The 15,981-nt window shown below is 45.5% G+C and overlaps 1 protein-coding gene across 1 annotated transcript in view; it reads right to left on the reverse strand.

Moving 5' to 3' along the window:
* Nucleotides 1-12,372: 12,372 nt before the first annotated feature.
* Galnt18 (polypeptide N-acetylgalactosaminyltransferase 18) overlaps nucleotides 12,373-15,981 on the reverse strand; it is a 301,481-nt gene continuing 297,872 nt past the window's right edge. The window contains exon 11 of the mRNA XM_028768019.1: nucleotides 12,373-12,797. Within this exon, the coding sequence (XP_028623852.1) occupies nucleotides 12,651-12,797 (147 nt within the window). The 3' untranslated portion in view covers nucleotides 12,373-12,650. The remainder of the gene's footprint in view (nucleotides 12,798-15,981) is intronic.

Genomic DNA, 15,981 nt, shown 5'->3' on the forward strand with positions numbered 1-15,981 from the left:
CACAAATACCCACTTTAGCCTTCTATAGGGAAGCCCTCATAGTAAGGGCCCATTTAGAGTCTTGTCCTCATGTCCTAAGCTCTGCCTTGTGAAAAACTGTCCTTTTCTGTGCTGTCTACAAAGCTACGCTAAGTGTCCACAGTTTAGATTCCTGTTGTTACTGCTGCCTCTCCATCTGTCTCCTTAACTGGCTCTAGTCCTCCTCATCGACTCTAAGCTCCCACAAGGCACATGACTGGTCAGGCCCCACCCCAGACTACACTAATGCAGTTTTCAGCCCCTGGAGATGAAGGTGGCCAAGCTCCACTCTATGGGAGGCAGAAGACCACCATCAAGCCACAGGATCCCACCAATCCCAAGCTACCCTGGAAATCTCCATGCCACAAAAAGCCCTATTATAATCTTGCCTCGGATGTTCGAGTGTCTCCGCCAGTCAAAGGTAGTTGGTATATCTAGGTTGGGTATTGGGTTACACTTCTGATTGTATGGGCATCTTGTTATTGAGCATTACCAAACTTATAAAGCCTTAGATTAACACTTTAAAAAAAAAAGAAACTCAAAAAATGAGGCTAGTTTTGAATTTTTTGTTATAGTTCATCTTTTTTCTCTTCTTAAAAAAAATGTATGTTCAAAAAGTGAAGAAAAAGAAAACAATCTTGCCTCTTGTTTAATTCTTTGCTGCTTCTCTCCAGGGAGAGGTGTCTTTTCCTATATCTGTGTGAGGTTTATGGTATGGTGTGACTTTGTGATTTTGTTTTTGGCTCCTGGCTTCCAGGATCCCTTATCCTCAGACCTGTAACACCTCAACCCCTCTCTGCACATGATCCACTCCCCTCAGCCCCAGCCACAATTATTGGAGTCTTTATTACCTCTCACACACAGCCATTTACCATGCTTCAGGATTTCACCGACTTCCGACTAACTGGCCACTCACACTCCACAGCTCTGAGTCAGACCTAACTCTTCTTTCCCTTTTAATCTGACAGAACATTCTTCCTCATTTGCCATTCAGGAAACTCTGTATTTATGTAAGGGAGCCCAGGTTATAATCACTACTGCATCACTGAGGTGGTATCTGACTATCCCAGGATAGACAGACTGCTCTGTGTGTGTGTGTGGGGCATGCACCATAGGACGTGCACACACAACACACGCACACATGCATGCATGCACACACACATACACTTACACACATACACAGAGGGGAGGAGAAATCATCCTTTAATATCTATAGTGGATTGACACCAAGCTCTCTTCTCAGATACCAAATCCCAAGGCCCTTATTCAGAATCACATTATACACTACAACCCAAGCACAGTCTCCCATGTACTTATGATTATCTTGAGGTGAGTCATGGTACCCAGAACAATACAAATGCTGAATGATTGACACACTGCCAGTTTCAGGAAAGAACAGCAAGAAAAGTTTGTTGCATGTTCAGTACACTTGAATTTTTAAAATTTTTTTTTATTTGATATTTTATTTATTTACATTTCAGATGCAATCCCCCTTCCCTATTCCCCCCACCCCATTAATCCCCTATAACATTCTTCCTCGTCCTTTTTTGCCTTTATACTGTTTAAATTACATGAAAGTATTAAGGTCAGTTCTAGGTTGAGGAACTAGCAATACAATAGATGCAAATAGTCCAGGAACAAAGAAAACAATAAACCCAGATAATCAAAGAACATGCACGACAATAAACAGAGTCCCATGATCATTCCTATGATCACTATTTCTAAGGGCTTATCAGGATGATCAAAATATCTGAGCCTACTTCCCTGTCCTAGCCCAAAGTCGTTTTCATGCCTGAAGCCTACTTCTTTGTTCTAGCTTAAGATTTAGATTTCTGCCTATAATTACTTCTTTTTTCTAGCCTAAGATTTAGATTCCTGCCTGAAATTACTTCTTTGTTCTAGCCTAGGATTTAGATTTCTGCCTGAAATTACTTCTTTGTTCCAGCCCAATGTCAGATTTCTTCCTGCAGTTCTTTTCCTTGTCCTTGACCTATGTCAGATTCCTTCCAAGCAGCTCATTTCCTTGTCCTTGGCCAATGACAAATTCCTGCCAGCAAGCCCCAAAAGCTCTCCACAATTCCCCCTTTTTATTGCATAAACCAGACTGCCTAAGACTGTCTGTCTTAGGTTGTTCTGACAAGAAAGCCTTCCTTACCCATCATAGAATATGCATTATCATAAGCAATGCACTTATGTCTTAGGTTGGTAAGGCTCTGTGCAAAATCTTACCCATCTTTGGCTTGCCAGCCTGTTAAATTAATAACTCTGTCTGGGGGGACCATTTTCAGTTTCAAGTCATGTACTTTGGCTTCCAGCCTGTTGATGTAGTTAGAGACAAGCTTTAGCACGATGGGCAGTAATGAAAGAATTCCCAGGACAATAAGGGCTAGCATGATCAAGCTATATATGCCATTCCTGAGGTTTGACCAAAATGGAAATACTGACCTCAGGCCATGGATAATTTTATTGGCATTATCTGCAGCATCAGAACTCAATAGAGCAGCATTCTTTAAATTCATAATCTCACTATGCAAAGTTAACACACCCAGAGAGGTGTTAGGATTATGCCAAATACCCTATAGGTATCTTTAAATTTTTTCCAATTATAATGACAATCATTATAAATTTTAAAAGTAACATTACTCCAATGATATTTATCATGACACTTGGGATGTCTCCTAACTCTTGAACCCTGAACCTCCTTCAGATAATTTGAATAGGTTATAGAGCATCAATTCATTGTTCCAGATACCTATATAAATCCTTTTGTATACTCAATACATTAGTAACATTTTTTTGCTAGATGGTTAACAAAAATAGCTGTCTTAACTCCTTGTGTCAATGCTGTTGCAGAAGCAGTGGTGCTAGCAACTAATGAAATTAAAGCTGTTATACCAGCAATAATCAAGCCTGTTACCCTCTTGCTTTTGCTTAAAGCCTAACTCACTTTTTCCAGCACTTTCAAGCTCTTTTCAGAGAATCGAGGTTTTCTAATACTCAGGGCAGTAAGACAAAAGCTGGTTGATAGACCCCCATAACAGACATGCCAGGTTTCAACACATTAACACCAGGGTCTAAACCTCCATCCTGGGAACACAAAGGGAAGGACTCATGGCTCCACCTGTATAGGTAGTTGAGGATGGCCTTGTCAAGCATCAGTGGAAGAGGAGGGCCTTGGTCCCTGAAAGTTTGGATGCCCTAGTGTTGGGGGAATTTGAGAGCAGGGAGGTGGGAATGGGTAGATGGGTGGATACACAACCTCATAGAATTAGGAGGAGGGGAGATGGGATAAGGGGTTTGGGGTGGGAATGGGAGAGGAGATAACATTGAAAGGTAAATAAATAAAATATCCAATAAAAACAGATAATAGATCTGGCAATTGTAGTCGAGCAGTCGAGACTTTTTGTCAACAATTTATTACAGGGATTCCGTATAATCCTCAAGGACAAGGTATTGTGGAAGAGGCCCATGGAACTTTAAAAAGATTGGTGAGACATGCCGTTGCTGAGACAAAGAATGATGCTGACTTATGAGCTTGCTGAGTGCCCTGACAAGGGTGATTGGGGAGCTGTATTGGACATATGTTCCTGACCCACCTTCACTTGTCTATATCCCAGATGGGACAAGCTGCCTTTCCTCAAGTTTTTAGACCTTGTGGGACAGAGAATCAAAAAGAGAAATTATAATGTCTTTTGTATTTTTCTTAAAGGTGACCAGCTATCAGGACTCAATCATGTACTGGTCTAGAAATCAATTCAATATTGGAAATAGAAGTCTACATTTGGAAGGCTGGATCTGGACGTTTTCAGAGACATATTTGAAAGTTAGCTGTAGTTCACTATGATGTTATGATAGCAAGAGATAAAGTTGGGACAGGATCTGGATTTCAAACAAGGGTTAGTGCATGTTTTAAGGCTCTTTTAATTGTCAAGCTAAAATTGGTTTTGTCTCCTCTACAGTATTTATTGTAAGTTGCATTGACACTTGAATTTTTTAATGATTCATTTTATGTGTATGAGTATATTGCCTGCATAGGGTAGGTATATTGTGTGTATATCTGGTGTCCACAGAGGTTAGACCCCTCAGAACTGGAGTGATAAATTGTTGTGAACCACTGTGTTCAGTGCTGGGAACTGAACCCAGGTCTTCTCCAAGAGCAACAAGTACTCTTTGTCACTGAGCCGTCTCTCCAGCTCTAATGTTCAGTATACTGTTGAGTACAGTTTATTAAATCCATGGTGGCAGACCTAGTGACATGGAGAGACAATTCTATACATATGCTCTACATGAAAACAGCATGGCACTCGTTTTGGAGTTGACGATATAAATATGAATCTATTTCACTTTTACTCACAGGCTCTCATTGATCATTCCTCTTATCAACCTCTTCAGTTTTTTGTCATGTAGGACCTCTTTGACTTTCGACCACCGTGAACTTCCCCTTTAGTAGGTGGTGTTCTTTCAGACAGTGAGCATCTCAGGCTCTTTCCTCTGGGCCTGTACCTGGAGGTTTAAAAAAAAAAAGCAAGTCACATAACACCGAGAATCACTGTGAAGAGAAGGTCATTTGGCAGGACGTTTTTTGTTTTGTTTTTGTTTTTGGTGGGATGGTTTTACTCGGTGCATTTTGTTTTTGTTTTTGTTTTTGTTTTGTTTTTTTTTGTTTGGTGGGATGATTTTACTTGGTGCATTTAGTTTGGTTGCTTTGCTCGCTGAAGATTTAAGAAGTGGATCTGTTTCTGTCCCTCTTCATGTCCTTGTGGTTCATGGGTGGTGACTTCTTCTGACCTATAAAATTGTGCAGCTACTTCTTGGGCCTCACTGGCAGTGAGTTCTCATGTGAGGGTGCTCAGAGCCTGGTGTCCTGTTGACATGGATCAAGAATGCCTTCTGCTCACCCTTCTCCCATGCATACCTTCCTCTTGTCCCCACCTGCATGTTGTGGTGTTAACACAGAAGGACAAATGTGATCCCATATTTCAAAGTCACCAGGCAGATCTGATTAATTTTAGAAATGAACAACAAGAAGATCCATCACACACTTTCAGGTATGAGCAGCAATAAACAAAACCAGAGCATGGAACGCTATTTATTTATTAAAACAGTAAATTGAAGGGAAATGGCCTATTTATTTTGCACAATGTCTTCACAGAAATAATTGGCTCATTAATCACATTCCCACCATGGTCACGTTTGGAAGGTCAGGATTACTGGGGAATCAGAGGAGGCGTGGTATTGAAAACCATGGCCATGTCCTGCGCATCTTACAGGCACATAGCAAGGTGGCTGGAAGGTCATGTGACACCATGGTTAAAACCACAGCTTGGCAAGCAGGAAGCTGATCCAGCCCAAATACTGACTACAAATGCTTGTTTTCTGTGTCACCTCAGATAAGCTACTTAATCTCTATGCCTCAGTTTCTTTTCTGTGTGTATATACGTGTGGAGGTAGGAGATTGACTGACTTTGGATGTTGTTTCTTAGGGTTGTCTATCTTGCATTGAAGACAGGTTCTCTCTGTCTTGGAACTCACCCATTTGACTAGGCTTGCCAGCCTGTGAGCCCCAGGGAGCCACTGTCTCCATCTCTGCAGCATTGGGATTATAATCATACACCACCACACCTGGTTTGATTTTATTTTTACAGTGACTGAGCTATCTCCCCAGACCTTGCCTCAGTTTCCTTTTCTGTAAAATAATGTTGTTAGGCTACCATGAGTTTGAGCAAGTTGTCAAAAGCACTCGTGAGGATGGTATAGGCTCCTGTGTGTCTTTGATGGAGTCACAGCTTAAACCTCAGTGTGGACCACCTTAGTTTAATTGATGGATGTTTAAGGCATGAACTGGTGGTGGGTCTCACAGGGGCTCCAAGGAGGGCAGAATAGAATAGTAGATGCTAAGGCAGCAGGCTCTGTCATTCACATCCAACCTCTGCTGGTTAGATGTCCTTATAGAGTACCTGGCCTTTCTGTGACTTACTCTTCTCACCCGTGAAATAAGGGTGATGAAGACGGTGATAAGGTTGTGATGAATTTTACATGAGAAAATGAGCAGAGAAAGCTTCCCTTCCTACCCAGCCATTGGAGTCCTTGATAAGTGTTATTATGACCATCTCTTAGGACCTTTATGGCCTGCAATTTTCTCTGCACAGCAGCCATCGCCCAGAGAGCTCAGCAGGGGAGCATACATGGCCACTTCAGTCCCTTCTCTAATGGGGGAGGGAAAGGCCAAGTCAGCAGTGTAGCAAGAAGACACTCATAGTCAGCTTCCTTTATCAACTTGACATCTGGGAATAGGGGACCTCTATTGAGGATGTACCTCTACTGTATTGGCCTGTGGTCATGTCTATGGAGGCCCTTTTCTTAATTACTAATTGATGTAGGAGAGCCCTGGAAGTGCCACCCCTTAGTACGTGGCCCCTAATTATTGCATAGAGAAGGGAGCTAAGCAAGCCAGTAAGTAGGGTTCCTCCATGGATTCTGTTCAGTTCCTGTCCGACTTCCCTTGGTGACAGAGTTTGACCTGGTAGTTAAAAGTTAAACCCTTTCCTGTCCAAGTTGCTTTTGTCATGGTGTTTATCACAGCAACAGAAAGCAAAGTAGAACAAACTTGTGGGGTTATGGCTAAGACCAGGAATATATGTCTCTGAAGTGGCATTAATCAGAAGGTAGACCCCACCACTGAAGGGTTCCAGAACACCCTCTCAATGGGCTGAGGCCCATGGGTGTCTCTGGCTTTCTAAGAATTTTTGGAGTTTGCACAGTGGGGTTGGGTGGGCAAGGTGGATTAAGAAATCCAGATAGATAGCATATGTATACTTTGCACATCGTTTGTGGATCAACTCTAATCCCCTCATCTATGGAAGCTACAACTTCAGAATCTTCTCCAATGTATCACTCCAGTCAACCAGGTCTAGCCAAGTGTCCTTGTGGATGAAATCTCTCTCTCTCTCTCTCTCTCTCTCTCTCTCTCTCTCTCTCTCTCTCTCCTCTCTCTCTCTCTCTCTCTCTCCCTCTCTCCCTCTCTCTCCAAGCTAGGCTCATTTCAGGTGGTTCTAGGGTATCAAGTCTAACTCCATCCAGCCCTTGGTCCCCTGCACTGCTGGGGCTAAGGTGTTCACTACCATCCGTTCAAAGACGAGGAGGGGCTGAGACTCTGGGAGATGCTTATGTCTTAAAGATCCCAGAGAAACAGGACAGGAGGCAGTAAGGGCTATGATGTCCTCAGGGGTCTTGAGCTGTCATGGGGAAATTTTGCTTTTTCTCTGTTTTTATCAATAAAAGTCAAGTGCATAAGTGAATGGTGCCAAATCAGTTTCTACTCAAGAGACCGTCAGGACTTAGTATGGAATGCAGCCATTTTTGGGGGCTGAGACATGCAGATAGAACAAGACCAAGGGTGCGTGCACTAGTCACCCCTCATCCCCATTTAGGGTTCTTCTGTCTGGATTTCACACTGGCTCTGGCCCAGGGAAGCTTTGGTAAGAACATGAGTGTCAGCAAAGGAGAGAGGAAATACTTTTTTTTTTCCCTGACTGTCTCTGGGGCTCCCTCTATGTTGGGTTGTGTTTTCTACAGTGGAAACTTGACCCCTATTGGCTGCATACTTGGGAGCAGTTCATATCCATGGCTAAAGAGATGCTAGCTGTTCCCAGCTAAAACCTAACTCCTACACTGAGTGTAGAAAATCTTAGTTTTGTTCAGGTTATTCCTAAGCATTTCCATGGTCAGGAGATGAAAATGAGGCTCACAAAGCAGCAGAACAGAAAGTGTTGGAAATAGCTTTTAGGCTTTTAGTTTAGGGGCTTGTCTTGTACCTGTGGCCTCCAGGTTGGACATGACCAGCTATGTCTAGAATCAGAGCACTCGCTTATCAGCCTTGCACAAGATTAGATTCATATCCTTTCAGTGGGATTGGGACCTGTATTTCAAGCACAGAGGAAGTGGAGTGCCCCCTAGGGGAAGATGTGAGATGCCAGCTGGTGAACAAGGATCAGAAGAGAAGGTTGGGGGTGGGGCAAGAGGCAGAAAGGGGGTGTGGAATTTAATCACATGCCTCAGTTGCCTTTCACCAAGAGCAGCTCCACCTGAGAGAAGACTGTGTCTACAAAATGTCCGGTCAAAGGTAGAGTGGCTGTACAAGTTGTTGCACCAGTGTGAAGTATAGACGTAGTATTTCTCTTGTTGAGAAAGCATTGCAAATGTGAGGCTGGTGTCTGAGCTTGCTATTGTAAGGTTTTAGGCAAAGGCTGAGTCTGGTTATATTTATGCTTGGCAGGAGCCTGAGGCAAAAGAACAATCTCTAACAGAGCTGCAGACACCTGGGGGGAACTGCAGGCATGGGGCTGTTGGCTAGTGACCTTTAGGACAGGTTATGACATTGCCAGAACACTGACAGCCTTCTGCCAATTGGTGCTGCTGACTACTGAGTCAGTCTCCAGTGGGCAGTGAAGCACAATCTCCTGCATCCCTTGTAACAGACGGGCCCATGTGCAGGGCTGTGCAAGGCAGGGGGCTGAGTTATGGATCCAAGTTGTGAACCGAGCAGAAGGCTGGCAGTCCAGGAGGTCTTATGGGATATGCTCAGATGGCTCTTTCTAGTGCCAGGGAGGGTGGTAGAAACAGGAAACAAAGTTGTTTAATGTGCAAAATCATTAAGAAAAATAATGCTTTCACTCCAGGGTGTCCAGAACTCCTAAACAGCTGCTAATTAGCTTGCTGCAGTAGCCAGCCCAGGCTTCCGTGGGTGAGGCTGGCTATGGTTGAGGACTCCTCAGCCTCTTCTCTCCTTTATTCTCTGACCTCTTGTCTCTGCCCACACCCACCAGCTGCTCCTACTTCTTGTAATTATACATAAGAATCCCAGAGATCCTGGGCTAGTTTGTGGTTCGAAAACACAGGTGATGAGGAATCAGGTACCATCCCAGGTGTTCTGCTCTCTCTGGGGTATTTAAGGCTCATGGAGAGGGTGAGTTGGTGTCCCAGGAGGAAGAAAAGCCACTGTACTGTCTTCACTATCCCCATGCTTTGGGGATGAGAGTTGTTCCTCAGAGTTGTAGGGAATGGATTGATGCGGGGGTGTGCTTGATAGGAGGGCAAGGACGTGTGAGTTTTGTGGGGCTGCTTTCAGAATGTGAGAGCGGGTGCCTCTGGGTGTGTGGTACAGGTGAGTGTTTGCTGGTAGTCATAGATGGAGATGTTGACAGCTTGGTAAACTCTGGGTATAGATTGGCATAGATGTTGTTATTTGTATAGGTATTAGTAGGAACTAGTGACAGTAACTGAGTATTGGGTATTGGCAGATATTGGTGACAGTAATCAGGATATCAATGGGCCAAATTATAACACCCAGAACTTTCTAGCACTTACTATAGATCCATCACAGGTCTATGAATTTCACATGTTCATTTAATTTTCATCACTAAACTATGACATATATTCTACTAGTGCCTTGGTATATGTGTAGATCCTCATTGGCTGTCTACACTCATTGGCTGTCTCTCACTGGGACACCAGGGCTTGCCAAGTTGGCCAGGCTGGTCAGTCAAAGAGCTTGAGGGATCTGCTTGCTTCTGCCCTACACTCCCTCCTCCCCTCAGCACCACCAGCACTGTGATAACAAGCGCCCACCACCACAAGTGGTTTTTTTACTTAGATTATGGGAATCAAATTTAGGTCCTCCTGCTTGTGTAGCAAAGCACTGTGCCAGCCAAGCCACCTCCCTGGCCCTAGTGTCCCTGTGTCCTTAAAAGATGCTCAAGGATGTCAAGGCACTGTAAAGATTGCCCAGCTTGCAAGGGCTGGGACTGGGACTTGAACCTAGGCTGTCTGGCTCAAGGTTCAAGTCTTTGCTCCTATCCTGTACACTAGAGTGCGGTACGGGTAGCACAGGTATAAGCATGGGTGGGTGCAGGCACATGTGGTTGGCAGGCATGCAGTAGAGCTGCATGCATGGCTGATGTTGAAGGCAATGACTTGGATGAGCATAGGAGTCAAGATAGGTGTGGCCTAGCCAAGGTGGGTTCTGGGAGCGATTTTTGACTTTTAGTGTGAATTTGTGATTACCTACAAGGTTTTCTACATTGTGGATAGTTTCTGGTTTCAGAAGTCTGGAGTAGGGCTCAAGAGTTAAAATTCTAGTGCCTACTCATTACTAACACTTCTTGTGTGGACTAGACTCTGGGCACAGTCAAGATTTAACAGTAATCTTGACTGTCTACTTAATGAGATTTAGAATCACCAGAGAAACATACCTCAGGGTGTGTCTTTGAGAGTCTTTCCAGGCATGAGAAGGGCCAATCACCCTGAATGCAGGTGGCATCTTCCTTTGAGGAGGGCCCTGGGGAGAAAAGACTGAGCACCCACATTCCCCCCTCAGCTTTAATTTTATTTTTGTTGTTGATGTTTGGTTTTTGAGACAGCATCTTACTATGTAGCCTCAGTTGGTCTACAACTCACTATGTAGACCAGGTTAGCCCCCATCTCATAAAAATCCATCTGCATCTGCTTCCTGAGAGCCTGAGATTAAAGGCATGCTCCACCACACCCAGTTTTATCTCTGCTTCTTAACTGCTGAACAGAGAGGCAAGGGCAGAGGGTGGATCTGGAAGGATGGATCAGAGCAGCTAGAGACAGGAGCCATTTAGAACACACATGGGGTTTATAGCAGATGTGAGGATGGAGAAGAGAATGGGGGGGGGCGCAGAACGTCAGGGACATAGAAGAGGCCCCGTAGGAACCTCTTCTTGGGGAACTATAGTTCCACGTTTAGACCTCCTGGGTAGTGACCAACATGTGTGACCAGCTTGGCAGACGTCCTCTTTGATCCACTAGAGCCTAGGGGACTCTTTGGAGGGGTAAGTGTAAACTTCCACTAGAGTCTGTGACAGTGGCCCAGGGAAGGTCTAAAGGTCCTTCTAAGTGAGTCCTGTGCTGGATTGGGTTCTGGGGTAGGGTGGGGGCAAACAGTGGTCAAAGCAACAGACCTCCCACCCCCACCCTGGAACCGTTCAGGACAGGGAGTTTTCTAGTCAAGCTTTCTATAAATTACTAGTCATATATAGGTCACTGCTTAGATTGGAGGCCTCTGGGGAAGAGGGCCAGGTAAGAGGAGGAGGAGGTGGGATGACTGTGGGCGGACCTCAGTCTGGAAGGGACTGAGCCTTAGGACTGGATATCTGGAGGCATTGTGAAGGGAGAGGTCCCTTTAACTAAAAACAGGAGTCCCCAAGCAGAGGCAGGCTCTTTGGACTGAGGCAGGAACAGCTAGAAGGGTGCTATTGGAGGGAATGGGACTTTACAAACAGACTCCAAGGAAGAGGCTCCATTCTAGGGGCTTCTGGTCGCCCAGGCTGAGCCCAGCAGGGCTGACGTGGAGCCATAATGGAGAGCCATGCCTTACGGATAGCATTGTGCTCAGAGACCCATTAAGATCTTGAGCTCAGCACCACAGAACCTGACCTTATTAGGTAATAGAGTCTTTATTAAGTTCGTCAAATTTACAATTTAAATTGCTCCCTCTCCATCAATAGAGGACTGGCATCCTAATAAAGATAGGAAAGTTGGGCATGAGAGACAGGCAGGCATGTACAAGGTAGATAACATGAAGGCAGAGAGAAGAGAGGCATCTACTTGCCAAGGAACCCTTACCTGAGCCTCCAGAAGCTGCGAGAGAGTCACAGAGCAGACTCCCTTTCAGCCTTCATTTTGAACTCCCAGGCTTTAGAAAGGTAACGTGCTACTTTTCGGTTAAGCCACTTCAGAGTATTGCAGTGTGTTACAGAGGCCACAAGAAGCCATCGCTTCCTAATTCAAAGAGGGAACCAAACAGGCCTCAGGACTGGATACAGGCAAGCAAGTGCCATGGGGGAGGAGCAGTGGATAGCCTGGAGAGGAGACTTGGTGATTTCAGGAGAAGGTGGTGTAGATTAGAGTCTGTCAGTAGATGACCCTTAGGACTGAAATAACATCTTCTGAGGAGAAACCTGTCCCAGGCACCAGCTCGCAGGGAAGAAGCATGGAAGGACCTGCCCTCAGGGTGGGAGCCTGAGGGTCCAGTGCGGGAGCCTGAGGGTCCAGTGCTCTACTCTTGAGTTGCACCCGGCACATGCCTTATGGATAGCATTGTGCTCAGAGACCAGTTAAAATCCTGACCTCAGCACTGCATAACCTGACCTTATTAGGTAATAGAGTCTTTATGAAGTTCATCAAATTTCATAATCTACAGAGCTTTAAAGTTATGTTTTCTCAAGAATGTGAAGAAGAAAGAGCATTGAAGACACATGTTAAGCTACCAGACTCCAACTCCAGAGGATCCAGGCCCAGCTCACTCCAGGGCACCAAATGACTGCAAAGACGTTTCTTAATCAATAATATTTTATTGCCAGTTATAAATATTTTCCATTTGTCCCCTATTTACAATTGTAAAATAGTTCAGGATATTATACCCTCACCCACCTCTCTGCATCTCTCTATAAACTCCGTGAAAATTGAATAGGAAATAAAAAGCTCTTTTGTGGGAGAGGCCACCCACTTGGCTCCCCCTCTCGGACTCCAGGCAGCCCCACGTGACAGCAGGCGACATTGCAGCTGATGCTACACAGTAGCAAAGCAGTGGCTGGTGGTGTCTGTTGAGGTCAGGACACCAGGCTCCTCAGGACATTGGTGATAGTCCAGTGTTGTCCTGAGCACTTCTGCAGCACCAGCTGGAACCCAAACTCCATGTCGCTGTTTTCTTGCAGCTCCAGGCAGCGCTTGGACTTGCGGTTCTGGATGGAGCCTCCCTAGGAGCCAGACAGAAAGAGCATCAGAGGCCATAGATGTGACCAGTTGGATCCCAAAGAGTCCCAAGCTTGGGGAGTAGCTTTGACAATTTAGATGACTTAGGAACTCACAGTCCCATGGCCTAAGGTTCCCTCAGCTCCTGCGTATTGATTTTCTCCAAAGCTTAGATTTATGCTTCAGTTTCCCATAAGACCCTAGTTCTTTGTTGAGGTACTGACTCTGAGCCTGCTGAAAGTCTAGGATGTCTTAGGATCTGTCATCACCTCGGTTGTGCTTAGCCGGACTTGGGTTTTAAGCAGTCAGAGTTGCTCGAGTGATGTTGATCCCAAGAGTAGACACTATCTGCCAGACTTACCTAGGACAAGAAACCCACTCCTGTGTTCCCCATCTTGGCAGTAACTAGGTGTTCGAGTGGGAAACTCAAGCAATTTTCCACACTCATCCAACTCCTCTTCATTCAGTCAGGTACCAACAACTGTCAATTCTACTTCCCTCATGTCTTGTGACTATCCCCAATCCCTCTTCCATCATGGCTTAGGCCCCTGTCATCTGACTTCTTTACAATCCTAATGATTGGTGACCATGTTGGCATGCATGCTCAGCCTCAAACACACCCCAGTGCTAAAGGCCGTCATGGCTCAGGGCTGCTTCTCTCTCGGGCCTCCTCATCTCCATTCCTTTCCCTGTACTGTTCCCCAGCTTCTTCCAGGTTTCTGGCCTATGTGCATCCCAGTGTCTGGGCCTCCTCTATACAGTTCTGAGGCAGGTTGAGCCACAGCCGCACCTCAAAACCCAGACCCTGTCCACCTCCTACCCAGGATTCCAGCCTCCTCTAGGATACTGAGCTGGCATGGTGTTTTTCTTTTTTTCTTTTTTCTTTTTTTTTAATCCTGTACTGTCTCCAGCTCATGCCAGGAAGTGCACTGTGTGAAGGAGAGATAGCAAGCCTCTCCAATAAGGAGCTCGTTCCAAGGTGGCTGCAACCATCCCCATGGCAACCAACTGCCAGCCTCTCCAGAGAACATGAAGCCATACTTCTCAGGTCTGCCTAGGAAACGGCCCATATCTATTATAGTTGAGCATGTATACTCTGTGACCTAACAGTTCCATGCCTGGGCTGATATCAAATTGGGGATGTGTGCATGAGAGACACATACATAAAGACTTTGGGAAACATGATATAAATGCTCCAAAGTGGGACCAGCCCAAACATCCATCAAATAACTCACAGTCTATTTATATAGTAGAATATTATGTGGCAATGAAAACTAAACTCTCAAGTACAGTGTTGAGCCAAAGAAGCCAGACAAAAGAATAAATATAGTTGTCTGATAAACTTTCCACTGGGTTGAGTAAAACAGAGATCTTAAAGTCAGGATGGTAGTCACCTATTGGGATAAAGAGTATAAAGACAGAAGGAGGTAAAGGGGCATTCTGGGACATGGTACCGCGCTGTTTTCCTGACCTGGTGTTAGTTTTGCTTTGAATGAGTGAGTTGAACATGTATTTTGTATGCCTTTCTATAAATGTGTTAGCTTTCAATTAGGAAAAAAAAAAAAACAAAACAGCTAAGTGGCTGGAGAGGTAGCTCAGCAGTTAAGAGCTAATCTTCCAGAGGACACGGGTTCCGTTCCCTGCCCCTCATGGAAGGTCACAAATGTTTGTAACTCCAGCTCCAAGGGATCAGATGCCCTCTTCTGGCCTGTAAGCACTATGCTTGCATGTGGTACACATACATGGAGGCAAAACACTTATATACACAAAATGAAAATAAATCTTTAAGAGAAACAAATATTAAACAAAATGTGTAGCTGTCCTAGAAATACTTTATAGATCAGGTAAAGGAGGCAGGGGATGAGGAGCAGAGGTAGAGAGTGTAGGCTGTGGGCGTGCGAGTGTCCAGGAGAGGTACAGATTCACCATTCCTGTTGTGTAGGTGACAGCCCATCAGATCACACAAGCCATGTTATGAGCATGCAGTTGACTAGCATGGGCCCCTTCCCTATGCCCAGGCCCTCTTCCGGGGAGAACTATAACTCACTATCTCAACTGCAGAGAAACAACAGAAGCAAGAGGGGGGTGGGCACTATCCTCCCCTAGGTACAGGCTCTGAGGCCAGAGGAAAGATTGGCCTCCACCCCCCCCCCCCATGTTACAGGACACTTTGCAGACCAGCCTTCTTTGTTACTTGCAGACGGAATGGCCTCTGTACTTAGCCATTGCACTGCAGGCCTTTTCACTGTGCCTGGCACCTTCAGGGAGGAAGAATGTCCCCTCCCCAGCAGGAGCTTTTCCTCACAGCCACTGTTCTCAGAGCATCCCCTTCCCAGGACTATCCCTTCCTCAGAGTATCTATAGGGGACATACCATTTCCCTCAGGCTTTCACTCGGGGCCTGCTCTTTTTCACATTTTCCTCTTCCATGATTTTCCACAGTCCCCTTTTCTAGTGCCTTGTGCAACAACCTTGCATTAGTTCTCCACTCTGGCTCTTTGAATAAGCTCCAGTTAGCTTGTGCTGACCACAATGAGGTCAGGGCTGCCTCGCACTGGACAATAGGCTTCTTCAACATGGCCCAGGATTTTAGCACTTTTGTGGTCACACCTTGCTCCTGTACTATGCTGGAATAGTCATGGAGGATACTTCAAACTGTTCTCTTAGAACTTGTCATCTCCCTTTCAAAGGCTGGACTTTGGGGTCCAGAAGCATCCAGTAATACTTGCTCCAAGTAAGGCCAGCTCACTGTACTGCCAGCCCCAATTCCCATAGCATCTGTGTAAATCTTGTGGTCCCCAAACCTGAGCATATCTGTTGTCCCATGCCAAGCTGAACCCTGTTATTGGTTCACAGTTCTAAAGTGGTACAGTGGTCGGCTGCCCTTATCGCTTCACCTCACCAGACAGGCTGTCTGTCCTGCCCCTGGAGGAGGGGCTAGAGCTCAGGCATGGAGTCAGACTGGAGAGCACTGACCTCCGAGTTCCTCAGTTCTGCTCTGCTTTTGCTGCAGAGACTTGGGGGCAAGCCTCCCTTCCCCCTCCCCCCTTTACTTGTCTGTAGGCCTGAGGAATGATTCTTGGGAGGTTGAGCAGGTGGGCTGATGGGAGACCTGTTTCTCAGCTGTAATACAGCACAGGCAAACACACACACACACACACACACACACACACACACACACACACACACA

This window comes from Grammomys surdaster, unplaced genomic scaffold (assembly GCF_004785775.1).
Source record: "Grammomys surdaster isolate TR1022 unplaced genomic scaffold, NIH_TR_1.0 184, whole genome shotgun sequence".
Classification (NCBI taxonomy): domain Eukaryota; kingdom Metazoa; phylum Chordata; class Mammalia; order Rodentia; family Muridae; genus Grammomys; species Grammomys surdaster.